Below are 17,380 nucleotides of genomic sequence, written 5' to 3'. Positions count from 1 at the left end.
CAGCCTTCCAAGATACTCCAGACCCAGGGCATGGTCTAGAGAAGGACTCTTCTTCACCACTGGGGACGGGCTGTGTGTTTTCAGAGGCACTGACATAAATAAGGGCCGTGTGTCAAGAGGGGTTTGTTAGCAGGTAGCTTGCAACAGAGGCTCTGACAGGTGGCCAACAGGAAGACAAGTCACAGACTCTGAGTGAAATCACCAGCAACGAGCCTGAACTGTGGCCAGTGGGCCCTACAAGCCAATACTTAATTTCCCTCCACAAAGGGATGGCTTACCAAGGGCAGGCCAAGGTCTCGGCCTGAGTCGCCCCTAGGGCAAGGATACACTTGTATTCAGCATGAGGAGTGGCCGAAGTTGCAGAGTTAGGAACTAGCACATGTATCTTTTCTTGTAACCGTTCAAACCACTGTAGTGAGGGAACTCGCCCCCTTTCATTTCTTCCAGGCCTAGTAAGGAATCGTTGCAGCTGGGCTGTGAGTGCATGGGCCTGTTGGGTAGAGAAGCTGGTTGACAAAGACTCTGCAGAATACTTCTTCCTTCGGCCTTACATCCTCTTCTGTTGTCCTCTCACACCAGTCACATCTCTGACTGTTTCTGCCTACATCTAGCTCCGAACCCTCTACCCAGTCTGACTTGCACTCAGCCTATACAGGTCATGCCTGGTGAGCGTCTTACTCCCATGGACTCTTTTAATTAACTGAGATGATTGTGATGTCAGTTCCTGAGTTAATTTTAAAGTGAACATTCCTGCCATAAATATTCAGTTTCGCTCGCGAGGCAGGCTCTATATCATCAGAAGTGATAGATCCCAGAAACAATGGCTCTTAATTGTCTGTATTATGATCGACTCCCTGACTGCTTTGATGCAGCAAACAGGTGCAAAATGTCCATATTTTGTGCATTTAGTACACCATGTGTCTCTGGCTGGACATGCATCATCTCTGGAACTATGACTTTTTCCACACCTTGTTGATGTAGGCTGAATCTGTCCCTCTTAGTCGCGGAGCTCTCTGGTAATGACTTTTAATACTCATGCTGCATCTGTTAACAGCTTCTAAGCTAGTTTTTTTTTGCTTAATGGCTTTGTTATTTGAAAAGCTGTGGCTAAGATTAAACCTTTCAATGGTAGCTGCTGTGAAAGGTTTTTAATCTGTTAATGCAATAACTAGACTGTCTGATCTTTCATGTTTTGCATTCCCATGATCACAGTTTTCAGCCAGAGTATGCAGAAGTCTTATGAAACATTCAACATTTTCCCATGGCTCTTGAATTCTCGCGTTTTCATAAACCACTTATCTCTGAGGTATAAAGTACGCATGAAACATAGCCAGAACGCTTGCATAGTCATGTTTGTGACAGTCTTGAGTAAAAATCAAAGGATTTAGAGATATGCTCTGCCTGCGTCTCCACGGCATAAATGAAAGAATATACCTGCATATCTCCAGTTTCTTTGTGGACCTTGGTAGCAATGTGAAATCTTGCAAAATATTGTTTCCAGCCTGTCCATTGTAAAGGTTTGTCAAAGTGGACATTTTCTGAGGCATTGAAGAGGTGGCATGTTGATGAAATCCTGCAACCTTTCTTGCTTTGTTCCTTCTGTCTGCAACTTTTGTTGCTGTTTCCTTCTGTTTCTGTTCTTAGTTTACTCCTGACAACAAGTCACGTTCTCCTGTACCAGCAATGGCCTGGTCACAGAGCTTGCTTATATATACCGGATATGTTCATCATAAGATTCTTTAATACTCTACCAGGTATGGCTCAATAAGCTTTAAATAAAGTATTTTGCACACAGCACTACGTGACTGAACAGTATAATACAGTTTAGCATCCATTACTGCCTGTTCCAGCCAAAAACCAGCCGGTAGCAAGTGAAGCCATGCCTTTGTGGTCAGGTCAAGCACAGTACACCAGAGTGGCAGTGCCAACACTACCATCCAACAGAGACATCGGGCCTCCATCCTCTAAGGCAAGGAGTGGAGATTAGAGGGAGAGTGAATGACTCTTGCACTCAGGAAAAAATGTGACAGTCCTCCCGGTTGGTATTTTAAAAGTCTCCGATCAGTGTGTAGTTAAAGCAGGTGTCTTGGGGAAAGCAATCTACATTCAGCTCCAGGAGGCAGCGCTGTCAGTTCAGGGGTATTGCTGTCAGTTCAGTGGGAACCTGTCTGTTTCTCAATCTTGTCACGTGTGAACTTTGCAAGCCACACAGTAGGAGCTTAGTTTTTGCTTTGACTTTGCTGCAAGTGCAGAAGTCCTCTCAGGGTTGCTCTGAAATGTTGTGCAATCTGCGAGCTTGGTCCGAGGTTCCAGCTTCTTACGGAATTAACAGTCACAGGAATTTAGTCTGGGCTCCCCAGGGAACATTTGTTTGGCTCTAATGGTAATGCCAAAAGGAAGGAGAAAGACAAGAGTCACATCTCTCTTTGGCCTTTTAGTTGCGTGTTTGGAAATGCAGTGAGGGGGATCCAAAAGCAAGCAGCTTCGCAATGCAAAAGGGAGGCAGTGTGGCCTAGTGGCTACAGTGTAAGATCAGCTCTCAGGATTCTTGGCTCTGCCACTGGCCTGCTGAGTGATCTTGGACAAGTCACTTTGCCTCTCTGTGCCTTAGTTCCCCATCTGTGCAATCAGGAATAATGAGAATGACTTTGGGATCTACTCCTGCACAGAACTGTATAGGAGCTGGGTTTTATTACTCCAGTGCACCCAATAGTCTGTTTACAAATTAAAAGACAGGAATGCCAAGGTCTGGGAAAACAATTTTATTTGTTCACAATTATAGATAAAAAGGCACCATCTTAGTAATAGATAAATACATAAAAATAAATAGCTGATCCATAATAAATAACACTTTGGTTCAAGTCGGGAAGTTATACAAATCAGTTACCCTTCTTAGTTTTGTAATAATACGTAAAGAAGCAGCAAGTTAAAAATACACTCTGTATAAATACATCTGTCGAGGATCTGTACAGTAAGAACTTCCTAAGTTCAATATTAATGCATTTCCTGAGGTTGTTTCTAAGAGATCCGAAGCCATGACTAGTGTGTAAATCCTAGAACTGGAGTGTGTTTTTTATTAAAATTAAAGCTTATTAAATGTTTCCAATATTTTTGGTTATGTTACCTTGACTAAAATGCTTTCATATAGGGACAATACAATTACATCCAATAAATAATATCCCCAGAGGGCCAAATCCCTGTGAAGTCTAAGGAGTCTAGAGTGCTGCACCAGCTGGAAATTGGAGCAACCTGGAGGCCAACTGTTGTGTAATTCTTTGGTATAAAAGGATGGAATCCGTTTGCTCGGGGATCTATGATCAGCAGCCGGAGGGAGAAGATGAATGTTCCTGGTTCACACACAACTTCTCCCAATATGTATGCGGTGCTCTCAGGCTAGGGACTCTCCAGTCTCTAAGTAGATGTGGACACGGGCACTGCAGAGACCAGATGGCTACACACACAGCTCCATGTAGGCTGTGCATCTCAAGTCTTCGTTCAGCAGTCGGAAGAGATTGAGGATCACAGATGCTTCCAGGCAGCCAGGTGTTTCCTGGGAAATGAGAGAATATTTACAACAGGAAGTGTGAATGGGGCTAAATTAAAGCTAATTTGCATGGTAGTTCACTTTCCTCATTGTCTCCAATGACTACTCACCGTCTCCTTGCTCTTATGGAAATTTTGGAGCCAATTGTTCAGCCTCCTGGAGTGTCGATGAGAATGAGTTTGTCTGGTCTGAAAACAAAGTTGATAGAGACTGGTTGGTGCCCAGAGATTTCAGCCGACAGTGGACCAAAGCCCTTTCTCTACAGGCGCAGAGCAGTTCTTGCCCTGACATAGTCTAGGCGGCTACCCTTGTGCATGTCATATCAACTACCCCCGCTTTCAATGTCCCATATACGGATGGGCCCAAAGCAAGAGCCACATGCTGGCACTGCTGGCACTGAAAGAGAAATCTGGCACTGAATACTCACACAGTCCCTCAGGTCCCCTCTGATCTGTGTCAGGATTTCTAGCGGCCTTGAGAGCAGCTTGGACAGACTGGGGTCCTCAACGTTCTCCAGCACGTTAATGGTAAAGTCCAGCTCCTTCTCTACCAGGATGACTCTATCGTGCACCTGGGGAGAGAAACTTGTAGGTAAGAGAGTGTCTGTGGGAGAAAGAGGCACAGCTGTGCAGATACAGGACTAGAAATTCCCATGCGTAGGGGCTGGCAGACTAGGTTGAAACAGGAGATTTTCCAAAGCCACTCAGGGCTTTCTTGATTTGTCAATAAATGAAATATTAAAATCACTCCTGACTGGAAACAGCTTCATCTCCACGTCTTCCTTGACACCAGTTTATAGCCAGTGAGAAGGCACCTGAACTGAAGGTGAGGGGTGACCCTTATTTACACCAAGAAAGAGCCACTGTCAGATCTGACATGCTCCTGACTAAATCAGTGACTACAAAGTCAATGGTCAAAGTGCCTTGTGTCAGATTAGCACAAGGGTAAGTGAGATCAGATTCAGCGAGAAAGGGACACATGTTAGGAAGGAACCATCTGCTAGAATAGTGGTTCTCAAACATTTCTACTGGTGACCCCTTTCACATAGCCAGCCTCTGAGTGCGACCCCCCCTTATAAATTAAAAACCCTTTCAAATATATTTAACACCATTATAAATGCTGGCGGCAAATCAGGGTTTGGGATGGAGGCTGACAGCTCGCGACCCCCCATGTAATAACCTTGCAGCCCCCTGAGGGGTCCCAAACCCCAGTTTGAGAACCCCTGTGCTAGCATGTGACCTTCTTGTGCCCCTTGGCTGAGATTTTTCGTACCGACAGCTCTTTGACTTCCCAGTTCCGGTGGAAAATCCTGGTGCTGCATTTTCGGTCTGACGACAGCATCATGTCCTCCTGGAGGCAGAAGGAAAGAACAGAGACCCATATTTATGTAGGAGCAGGAACAAACCTGTACTAGTTCTTCCCTCAGTTCTCTCCACGCAATCCCAGCGGTGATGCAGGGAGACGAGATGCTGACATCAAATGTCTCCCTTGTACCTCGAGGGCTGGTATCCTCAAGGGATATGACAGGGATATGCATCACCAAGTTCAAACTGTGCTTTGTCGCTCTCCTCCAGCGAGGAGAGGACCTGGGTTCAGCAGGCGCTGTGCTAGAGCCCGGTGCTGGCCAGCAGGGTGCTCGAGCTGGCAGAAAAGTAAAACCAAATCCTTCTTGGTAGTTGGTTTTGAGCTTCTTCCCTGAGTGCAGAGGGACATGCAGAGCGGGCCGCTGTTCCGATGACAGCCTAGGGCTCACAGTGCTGTTATTGCCCAGTGTGTGTTCTTCACACTTAGAAATTTGTCCTTGGCTTTCTTGAAGGCCTCCAGTGCCCGAGGTGGCAGGGACTTGTATTTTGCGAGGTGGCATTTTGTCCTCTCAGTGCCTTTGGGAAAGGCCTCTGTAGTCATCGTCCAGATGGCCAGAGCAAAGAGAACTTTGTCGCCTACGTTCCCCATTTTCCCTAAGGGAGACAGAACGGGAGAGATACATCACTGACATGCCAGGCTGCCAGGCTTACCAGCCAGCGAGTTGGACGCTGTCTCATAAGCTAGGCCTGCACTGGAGACAAACCTAGCTCTAAATTTTCTTTTTACTGTTCCTTAAAACATGGTTAAATCTACTGCAGGAGGCAGCTGGTGACACAGAATCAGTGAAATGCCCAGCTCTGAGCTGTGGCTTCCTATAGGGGACTGGGAAGTAAAACAATTGTTACCATTTCTCAAGCCTTCCTCAAGCCAACCAGTTAATTTGATCAGCTGTGAAATGAAACAGCTGGCGAAAGTGATGTTTTCTTCTTTTTCTTAAAACTAACTTATTGACATTCAGCAGAATTATCTATTCTTTTCAAACCACCCTTCAGACTTTAGCTGTTGTAAATACTTGCACACTATGTACTCAAACAATAAAGTATCTAGTAGGTGCAGCAGGGTACATCATCCTACAGCATTTGTTACAAATTTATCCTGCTTCTTTTAGTATAGCAAAGTATGAACGAATCCTAATTTTACGCAAATATATATCTGCCACTTGCAAAATAGTTCTGATAAATAATTTTCAGGCTACTGACTCTTTTTGTCTGTTAGCAATTTGATAGTCATTGTATTTTCTTGCTGGTCTCCTAAGTCACGACATTGTTTCTTCTCCATAATTTGATGACTGAACTATTTTTAATCCATGCACATTTTTGTATGAAATATCAGTTGTGAAAGTTTTGGGGTAGGCAAACACTTTTTGCAAGTACCCAACAATTCTCCAGATACAAAACTAAAACACCCTACAAATCATAGCAACTTAAACTCTGATTTTCTCCAGGAAAATATTCATGAATCACAGGGTTTTTTTGTTTAACTATTCAACCATTAATAATACATTACAGGTGTAACGCACTTTGCTTGTACAACATATATTCCTTGCTGTCTACCATAGAGCACAATATAATCACTCGGTAAAGAGAAATTGTGTAGCAAGGAGAGGCTCCAGACTAGTCACTCTTACCTTGCCGTGTATTTGCTGGGATGTTGCTTTAGTTGCCTCTTGTGTCTCAGGGCTGCTTTGCCGCTCTCTTGGCTCTGAATGTGGTTTTTCTTCTCCATGGCTCTTGCTTTTATACCAAAAGGCTCTTTCTGGTTAAGAAAAATAACATGAAACCTCATTTTGCTTTAGTCTAGGGCAGAAAAACCCAGCTCTGCTGTCACCCAGCAAAGAGCAGCAAAGTGTTTGGAAAGGGAAAGTGAGAGTGAGGCAGGTATCACACCTGAGCTCAGAGTCCTGAGGGATTTCCACCTGATGAAAACACGGTGATGTCACAAGTGAATTATGCAAGAGTTCCCTGCCTAGAGTAGGTATGTATGTAGACTTGGCCTTTGCTGAATTGCTAAGCCAGAAGAATCTGAGCCCCTTTTGTTTTTAAAGTCCTCTTCCTTGCAGATATAGCCTCAAAAATGTAAAATGATCAGGAGGGTTGGAACCTTCTTGCCAATCTCCTGCAGATCACAGATTACTTACAGCAAACCAGGGCTTGCCTTTAATGTCTAGATAGATGTGCACTGAGGACTACAGTTAAGGCCGACATGCAGGAATTTCGAGCTGGGTGGGTATTCGTTTGTCCATCCCATTTGTTTTACTTTTCACCACAAAGCCAAGAACATACGGTCCCTGTGGAGGTCTTCTGTACTCTAACATTACCAGTTAGCATTTATTCCACTCGTGCACAGAGGCCCCAGTCAGGATCAGGGCCTCATTATATAAGCATCGTACACATAAAATACAGGCAGTCCCCTATATACGTTTACAGTCTAAATGGAGCCTTGTCACAATGGGGTTGTAGAACACAAGTGAGGGGGAGAGACAAGGACGGCAGTAATAGGAGCAAAGCTTTGTCCAGATTAATGAAGAGTACATGTGCTATTGTCTCCTTTCCTAGGTACAGCTCTTTGCAGTCCTCCCCTCCTCCCACCTGCCACCCCTAGGCCTCACGCTGTACTCGTACGTGTGTTATGATCTGTTTCCTGTCTTTTGTTCTGATCTTTTTGCTGTATTCAATGGCTGTTGTCTCCTTGTCTCGGTCAAGGCTGAGCTCCATTATTCAGACAGACTCTGAGGAATACAGCCAGACAACTTTTAAAGTAACAGATCTCATGCTCCCTTTCCTCATTTAAACGTGACCCAAACAGGTCTCTCAAATAACAAAGCTACATCACATCAAATAAATATTTTTTAAAAGTTATTTCTCCTTTGCTTACCTGGCAGTATGTAGAATGGTACAACTTTCAAGTGTCAATCAGGCCTGACTGTGATTTCTTAATTGATACAATTATACCAATACAACAAAGTGTGGATGCAGTTATCTCAGCATAACGGTGCCTGATACCTGTACAGGCAGAGCTATTGCCGGTATAAAGCATCTGCATTCCTTTAGGGGGGCTGAGGGGTACAGTAAGGGAGGTTGTACTGTTTAACCATACCAGCATACCGCTATAGTCAAAGCAGTACAACGTACTAGTTGTGAAAATCTTTGATTTCAGGGGCTTGCATTTGACTAGAGCAAAGGGCTCTAGAAACACATAAAAACACAGCTCACTCTTTTCTAGGAAACAGACTCTTGAATGACTACACTCAGGTTTTGGAAGGTAGAAAAACCCTTTGATTCACCTTTGAAGTCTGCCAGTACTTACTCAGACAAAACACCCATTAACTTCCGTAGTATTCAGCCTATGAAAGCACTGCAGACCCAAAGCTAACCAGCTTCCCATGCCTAACTCTCTCAATAATGGGATTTGATGATTTTTTAAACTAACAGTTTGTTAAGAAGATTTCACTCCCTTCCACTTGCTGGCCTGTACGTTTCATTGCCTTTCCAGCAACTTCCTTTTATTAGCCCTGATTCCTGTTCACCTTCTATGCATTATTCTCTCTCTCTGCTGAAAAGTTCTGTTGAGCATAACCAAGTCACTGGCAGGCGTAGTTATCAGTTATGTCGACACAGGTGTTTAAATTCCTGGTGCTACCTGTGCCATTGTAGGATGTGCATGTTCTGCGCACAACGCTTCTAATGAATAAAAGGAAACCTGTGTGTATTTGTGCGGCTTGCCATGTGCAAAGCAAACCAGAACATTCATTAGATCAGGGCTTCTTATTCAGAGTAAGGGGAAAATCCACAACTATATGGAAACAATTCTTAGCCCAAATAATTGAAAGAGAACTGGGTTCAGTCAGTGGGACCCTTTCAGGTAGCTGACAAAAGAGAGATGTTTCCTGATGTATGAAAAGCGGCTTTCTGACACCACTAAAGTAAACTGTATGGGACACTATTAGCAGACCACACACTACACTGAATGGAATTCTACTGTATGTATCAACTCAGGACTCTGTGACATGTGCCTTGCTGAGATAAGGTTAGGAGCTAATGAAGCAAAACTGAAACTGGTTGAGTTACATCAACATATTGCTTCCGATCTCCAGCTACGCAGGCGACCTATCCAAGAAGGAGACATGGATTAATGGTATTCAAGAGGTGAAATGTCCAAAAGAAATTTTTAATCCATTTGGATGCAGCTATTATTTCACAAGAGTTTTTAAAAGAACTTTTCAGGTGTGTTGTTTAATTATTCAGGATTGTTAATTGCCTATTGTGGCTATGATAGAGTTAGAAGCAACTAGCAATAATAGTACCTAACTCTTATCTAGCAGTTTCATCTTTGGATCTCAAAGCGCTATACGAAGGAGGTCAGTATCATCGCCATGTTACATATGGGGAAACTGAGGTACAGTGAGGGAATTGATGTGGCCGGGGTCGCTCAGCAACTCACTGGCAGAGCTGGGAATTAACCCACACCTCCTGCGTTCTACGTCAGTTCCCTAACCACTAGGTGACACATGGCAGATGCATGCAGCTGTATAGGAACGGGGTGGGGGCGGAGAAGAATACTTCCATTTTAAGATCACTATAGAACCCTAATACTTTCCATTAAGGGAAAAATTCTGCTCATCTTATGCGAGTCACATCGAAGTCTAGTTGTATGCGTCAGGCAAACAGGATCTGACCCTAAATCTGGAAAGCATGTTTGGAGAGAGCCGTTACGGGACTTTAAGGGCTTTGCAGCAGAAAGACAGAAAGCTCACAGGGATAATGCAGGCACCCCTAACCCTCCGATCATAATGCCTCTATATAAATCCATGGTGCACCCACATCTTGAATACTGTGTGCAGATCTGGTCACCACATCTCTAAAAGATATAGTGGAACTGGAAAAAGTAGAGAAAAGGGCAACAAAAATGATTAGGGGTGTGGAACAACTTCCATCTGAGGAGAAATTATAAAGACTGGGACTTTTCAGCTTGGAAAAGAGATGACTAAGGGGGGGATATGATGGAGGTTTATAAAATCATGACTGGTGTGGAGAAAGTAGAAAGGAAGTGTTATTTACTTCTTCTCATAACACAAGAACTAGGGGTCACTAAATGAAATAAATAGGCAACAGGTTTAAAACAATCAAAAGGAAGTATTTTTTCACACAACGCACAGTCAACCTGTGGAACTCTTTGCCAGAGGATGTTGTGAAGGCCAAGACTATAACAGAGTTTAAAAAAAGAACTAGACAAGTTCATAAAGGATAGATCCGGCAATGGCATTTAGCCAGAATGGGCAGGCATGGTGTTCCTAGCCTCTGTTTGCCAGAAGCTGGGAATGGGTGACCTGGGACAAATCACTTGATGATTACCTGTTCTGTTCATTCCCTCTGAAGCACCGGCAGTGGCCACAGTCGGAAGACGGGATACTGGGCTAGATGGACCTTTGGTCTGACCCAGTCTGGCTGTTCTTATGTTCTTAACATAGGAAATAAATGACCTGAGCATTGTTCTGTGTCTGTACCGCTCTAGCGCAAAGGGTTCCTGGTCCACTGTCAGGGCCAGGTCATGGGCAGCCAGACCTAGTGGTTAGAGCCAAGCAATAATTAATTATTGTACCTCTGACTTCAGTGGGAGCTGGATCAGCCCCTAAACCAGGAGACTGTCTGCTCAAGAACTAGAAGGGCAAGTTGATGGAAAATGATAGGCAGGGTGGGTAATAAGCAAAGTGTTGTGCAGATAACCAGGAGGAAGAGTGCATAAATAATTAGCTATGCAAGGTGCTAGGCAGTGTTATTGTAAATGGATGAGATTTCTCCGTGTGCATTTCACTGACCTATATCTCATTTGCATGCATTGCACTGCATCTTCTCACATGTGTAGGCAAAACCAAGATTAGCTGGGGAACATTCGGTGAGTTGGAGTTCACCTTGTCAGAAAGTTAAGATGGAAACAATCAAAGTCATCTTTCATTTCTGACTACAAACACACTGGAAGTAAAGCCGAGACAAAATAATAGCAGAAGTCCAAATTTCTCTTCTAGGGTATGCATTTCTTAATAGTTGGCTGTGTTGCTAAGAAACTGCTGAAATGAGCTGACTTTCATCTCCTGGCTGATTTCCATGATTAGGACTCAGCGTCTCATCAGCGAGGCTCTGAATTCACAGACCCTGTTGCATTATGGTTGATTGGGCTGTAATATCTCTGAGGACAGTTTTGTGTTCTAATTCTCTTCTAATCTTCTCATTAACTAGAAGCTGCAGTTAATTCATTGTATTGAGATCAAAATATCGCACGGTCGTCAGAGTTTCAAAGCAACGTCCTTTTAACAGCACCATTACGTCTGTTACTTCCCGGAGTCAAACATTTTCCTTATCTTGGGTCAAACGCTGGCTATTTTACACATGGTGCAGGGGCAGCCAGGGAAGCCCCTCTGAGATCCATGGAGAGGCCCATGGAGAGCCTGTGTTGACTGTGTGGATTTTAATTGGGCCACTGTAGCTCTGCCCCTGTGCTGACCACACTAAAATGCAAAGCAGTCAGTGCTCCATAAGCCTCCATTTGGATCTGAGAGAGGCCATCTCGCACAGAATCACTATGGGGGCCTGCTCAACTGAGATCCAGCCCATCTTCCAGCAGCTACAAGACTCCCCCGCTCTGGGGATCACTCTTCTTCCTGGATGATGTAATGTACACACCTGGCTGGGAGAATTTGGGGCAAAATACAGTTGTGAAAATTACTCTCAGGAACGACTTCTGCTGCTGGTGTCTGAGCCTCCTGCTTCTTGTGTTGACTGTGCTGGAGGGGAGCTGTTATTCCTTTTGAGCCATCAGCAGGCAGAGAATGCCTTCCATCCTTTCCATTTACTAGGAGTGGGGGCCCCACCAGACACCCAAGGCCCAATCCTTGGCCCGTGTTCTCCACCACATGGAAGCTGCTGGGTTCCCACTAGCCAAGGAAGCATCAATATCATCCCAGCGTCGGTTTCAGGCCCTTTCCTCAGGGCATAATGTATTGGCTAACCACAAGTGTTGTCAAAGATGTCATCACAAAGTAGATCCTCAGCCCAACATGGGCTACAGTTCCCAGAGACGGTCCCCTCACCTCGTTCGGCCCACCCACCCCCTTTGATTCCGACAAGAGCCAGACAGGCTTGCTTTCCCTTGCTCCTGCAGTCAACTAATCTGCTAATTAGTCACAGGTGGGGACCAGCTCCCCTAAAGGGGCCAATCCCCATGTGATAGGGTAATAAGGAATGAAAGTTTCACAGACAAGCATTTAGTCACCTCTTCCACTTGCAAAGTCACTGGCCCCTGCCATACAGATATGTGATTCTCGCATATATTGTCTTTGATGAAAGCACATTCAGAAATGCCCCGAAGATGCTGAAGGAATAATGCTTTACCATTTCCAGTAGTGAAGTCTTCGGGAGAACATTGGGTACTTGGGGAATATACCAGGGTAAAGGGTACATGATCTGCAAAACAACAGAGTACATTTGTAAGCATCTTTTTGGGAATCAGTACACTCACTTTTCACTGTTCTCAAAACAACTGCAAGCAACTTCCTCACCTTAATTTCTGGAAATGAAGGTGGTATCTCTGAACATACAGCTCATGAAAGAGACCTCCAGAGAAGAGGGAGACTTATCACTTATACAAATTTTACTCTAAGGAACATTAGATATTGTAGATATAATTCATTATTTGAATAACACCTTTTCCAAGCCCACATTAATGTGTTTTGTACATAAATAGGTCACTCTTATTTTTGGGGTATTTTGTTTCTGTGTTTGTTTTAGGTGAGGGATTTTGGAAAAAAAACCATTCAAAAGGGGCTACGTGATTTTGGAGTCTATGCCTCTTCAGGCTGAGATGGAAATCAATGGGGGTTCGGTGTCCACAAACCTTTCAGGGTCTGGGCCTTTGGGGGTCTACATTCCCCTGAAAGTCAATCGGACTTAGGCTCCTTAGTCACTTAGGTGCTTTTATCCCTGGTGTTTGTGAGCACATTCAAAGATCAGCTCGGCATTGCTGGCACTGAAATGGGGCATTAGAGAATAGGGATGAGATCTCGCTCCCAGAGGCTAGTTAGGTCAGGGGAAGGGGGTATGTGCATTTGCTAATAATTTGTATTCTATTTATACATTGGAAAATGGAAGATAATGAAGACTGTGAAGCTCCATCTGGGTACCCAAAGGAGACATTTTCTTGTAATATTGTCTCAGTCAACATAGAATCACAGAAATGTAGGGCTGGAAGGGAACTTAAGACGTCACCAAGTCCAGCGCCCTACGCTCCCGCAGGATCAAGTAAACATCATCCTGCTGTTCTTAATAAATATAGCATTCGTAAGGCCAGCTGTCATGCGAGTTTCTCCCGTACTCTTGGATGTCCAGAGATGATGTTCACAGGGTTAATTTTGGGTTCTGGGAGGACCACGGGAAGCCTGCTCTGCCTCCTCTTTGTGGATGTCATTTTTCAGACTCACCTTTGTTTGACAAAGCTAATCACTGTTCTGCTGTGGAGACACAAGGGGAAGGGATGGCTCCTGTGACTGGGAATGGGACAGTTAGCCTTTCATCAGTTACTTGTTTGAATCTAGTCCGGATTGATAGCCACACCTTCATGCCATCTGATTGCTGGTCAGTGCAGGGCCGGCTCCAGGTTTTCTGCCACCCCAAGCAGCAAAAAATAAAAATAAAATAAAAATAAAAAAAAAAGCCGCTCCACTCTTCAGTGGCAATTCGGCGGCAGGTCCTTTGCTCCGAGAGGGACTGAGGGACCCGCCACCAAATTGCCGCCGAAGACCCGGACGTGCCGCCCCAATAGCAGCCGGAGTGCCATGCCTTTGTATTGGCCGCCCCAAGAACCTGCTTCTTTAGCTGGTGCCTGGAGCTGGCCCTGGGTCAGTGGTAGATTTAAATGAGCTAGACAAGGTGGGTGAGGCAATATCTTGTATTGCAACAATAGGTGTGGGTGGAAAGTATAAGCTTTCGAGCTACATGGAACTCTTCTTCTGGTCTTCCGTGTAGCTTGAAGGCTTGTGCCTTTCACCAACAGAAGTTGGTCCAATAAAAGAAATTACCTCATTACCATGTCTCTTGAATATCCTGGCTACAACTCTCCAAACAATGATGCTAAATGACCTAGTCAGTTTAGCTCAGATCTCCTCAAAGATATTTTGGTGCCTAACTCCCATTGGAATCAATTGATGCCGTCGGGGATCTGAGTCTCTCAGTCAAACTCTTACTGGACTATCATTTACATCATAATCCCCTCTTCTATATCTGCAAACTTCATTTGCAATGTAATTGCTATAGAAATGCTCATGTGCATAATACGCCCAGATATATTTGCAGATAAAAGTCAACTTCACACTCCACTCTACTGGCATCTCTCTCAAGCACTACTTTTCTTTTGTTCCTTTACACCAAGAACAATACACAACATTCTCACAAAGCCCCCGCAATAAAGGTATTTAGCCACCTAACGTCCACTGATTTCAGTGGATGGTAGGAGCCTAAATATCTTTGAGGATCTGGGCCCACATTTTAAAGGGGTTTCAACTGGGCCTCCAACTCAGTGAACGTAAAAGAGCCCCTGCAGAATACGTATCCTCCAAATATCCTTTTTAATTAAGAGCAGTGAAATGTTAACAGCATGTACCCTAGCTATTGATTTATAACATAGAATGAGCCATTCGTCTCCCTGTGTCCCAATTTCATTAAATACTTAATACACTAGCTAACACGAAGAGCAGCGATACATGTGATTATTATAAATGCTCTTGTAACTCAGATTGCTATGGGGTGGTTAATACGGAGCTAAAATATTGGCATGGGCCTAAGGCAATAATGAATCAATACTGTGTCCCAAAAGGGGAAAATTCTATTAGCAAATCCATACAATAATAACCATGTTAAGCTGCATTCTGAAGATACAGTAATTCTGTGAGAAAAGAGTGAGGCAGATTCACTGGTAGGCACCAGCTGCTCAGGCAGCACAAGGCATCAGTAACCCTGGTTAAACTGGCTGGGTAAGTAGCCAAGTTCATGGCTGCTTTGAGTCACTGGAGTGGACCCAAGCAGCTAGAAAGTACCAGTGGATCTGACCCAATTTAATTTAATTATGTGGGCCCAGCTCCTTAAAGGTATTACAGGGCTGGATTAACTTTTTGTGGGCCCGGCGCCAAACATATTTGTGGGCCCCCATTGGGGAAGTAGGGCATGCGATGGGGGGCGATCCGCAGAGCGAGGGACCGGCTGGGGGGCAATGAGGCGCAGCGGAGTGGCCCCACTCAGCCCAGCACAAGGGCACTGTTTACAAACCCAAAACTGCTAGACACACACTGGCCTGCCCAGTCCTGCGCTGCCAGCGTGCCCCTTCCACACTGCCCCCTGCCCAGTGCCCTGCCCTTATGCCACTGCCCCCTCACCCAGAGACTTCCGCCACAGATCCCTATGCCCAGCACCCCCTGCCTAGAGACCCCTCCCGCTGACATCCCACCACAACTACACAGCACCCTGCACACCATACCCCCTGCCCAGCTCCCCCACCCACAGATCCCCTACTGTCCAGCATCCCCTTCACAGTCCCACCATCACAGCTGTACAGCGCCCCACATTCCTGAGGGAATTCTGCATCAGATTCTGTGCATAATATTTTAAAATTCTGATTTTTTAAAAATAATAGATAAATGTGGAAGCTCCACCATGGCAGTGGGGAGCACAGGCCACTGGCTGCATGGAGGTGGGAGATCACCCTGCAGCCTCTCCCACCCCCCTGGGACAGGGACTTGGCAGTGAGACTGAACCAGAACCTGACACAGCACAAGGGCCAGGCCTGCCACAGAAACACCCTGGGGCCCTGCCCCTTTTGTGCCAGGTGCACCAGATGTGGGCAGGGAGGCTCAGCCCAGCAGCAGGATCCGAGTGCAGAGGGACTTAGTGTGGGGGTTCCAGATGGGGGTAAGAGGGTTCTGTGGGGGGGTAAGAGGGTTCCGTGTGGGGCAGTCTGGGTGCAGGCAGCTCAGTGGGGGATCTGGATGCACAGGGAGGTGCCAGGTGCAGGGGCAATGGGAGTCTGCAGGGGGGACCAAGTGAAAGTGGTTGGAGCTCGGGGTGGGGGAGTCTGGGTGCAGGGGAGGTGGGGTTGTTGTACTTAAAGTACTGCACAGGATCTTTTCAGGGGGAATAAGGCAAATGCCACATTCATTGGTAATACATGCATCAATCAACACTGTATCATATGCATATGATCTATATTACACTCATGCACTCACATACACACACACACAAACACACTCCGTCTTGTTGTTGTTACCAACTAGTTGCTCCCCTTAACTTCACTGGCCAGGTGAGCGAGTTAGGGGAGGGGTGGAGCCGGGTTTCTGCAGATCTGGATCAATGCTCTAATGCTGACAAGACCCAGGGTCCTCTGCAAGACACCTCACATTTATAGCAGCTTCCCTCTCATGCAAATCTATACCAGATTCAAAATCTGTCCCCGTTGGTCTTTTGTGCTGCTTCCTTCTGGATGTTGTCCCAATACTGTTCAAAGAGGTTGTTTCCAAAAGAAGGTGCTTGATTCTAACCCCCCCCCCCCTCACCACCACCCGAGGCCGTCAATATGTCTGCTCTACTTTAGTGAGCCCAATTGACAAGTTTGATTGTCCTTGGGTCTGGCTTCCATCCCCTCTCCAACTACCTGTCTGGAGGTGCTTGCCTTCCACGCCTTGCTCATTCACACCTCATTCATTCAACACGGCAATTCATTAAGGAAGTGTGTGTGGGGGGAATCTTATTCTACTAGCAAAAAGACATTTTTCTTCTACTTTAACTATCCTTGGGGGCTATAACATTATACCAAGGCTTAACACAAAGTTTTCTATACGTTTTTCTACATAGGGATCTGAAACAAAGTTCCTATATCAAAGGACTTGATACAAAGTTGTATGAAAATAGCTTAATACAGGGTTATATGAAGAGGCATAATACAAAGTCATATGAAAGTTATGTGAAGATGCTTAATACAGAGATTTATCTACAGGGTTCATTTGGATGGGGGTCCAGGTGCAGGTGGTTGGGGCTCAGTGGGGAGGGTGTCTGGGGGGGGGGCTCATCGGGGTGGTACAGATGTAGGGGAGGTGGGGCTTGTCAGGGTGAGGGTTTGATGGCCCTGCTTAACAGGGGAGCCCCAGCTGCTGCTGGGCCCCTATTTTCCCTATCCCAGGGATTGGTAACCTTCAGCACGCGGCCCACCCAGAGCACATGGACTAAACACATACTACAACAGCAGATAGTTCCAGCCTTCCCTTGGGAGACAATTCCATCCACACCCCAAGGCAGAGATTGCACTGCTAGGACACTTTCCCCGATAGCCTCAATTTCCCTTTCCTACCCACCCACCCATCCGTCTTCCCCACTGCCTCTTTCCTTCCAGCCCCCTAAGAGGCAGTCACCCAGATGCCAGGGAGGGGGACCAAGTGCA

General features: G+C 45.5%; 1 protein-coding gene across 1 annotated transcript; it reads right to left on the bottom strand.

Annotated features, from left to right (window-relative positions):
* Nucleotides 1-3,451: 3,451 nt before the first annotated feature.
* Nucleotides 3,452-5,497, bottom strand: LOC135885387 (interferon lambda-3-like). Its single transcript, XM_065413058.1, has 5 exons — nt 5,330-5,497; nt 4,817-4,894; nt 3,972-4,115; nt 3,655-3,732; nt 3,452-3,550 (listed from the first exon to the last, which is right to left on the bottom strand). Exons 1-5 carry the CDS (start codon nt 5,495-5,497, stop codon nt 3,452-3,454), a joined length of 567 nt encoding a protein of 188 aa, XP_065269130.1.
* Nucleotides 5,498-17,380: the final 11,883 nt, after the last annotated feature.

The sequence above is a fragment of the Emys orbicularis genome, chromosome 11, assembly GCF_028017835.1.
Source record: "Emys orbicularis isolate rEmyOrb1 chromosome 11, rEmyOrb1.hap1, whole genome shotgun sequence".
NCBI classification, from domain to species: Eukaryota; Metazoa; Chordata; order Testudines; family Emydidae; genus Emys; species Emys orbicularis.
This window is presented reverse-complemented; position numbering and strand designations above follow the sequence as displayed.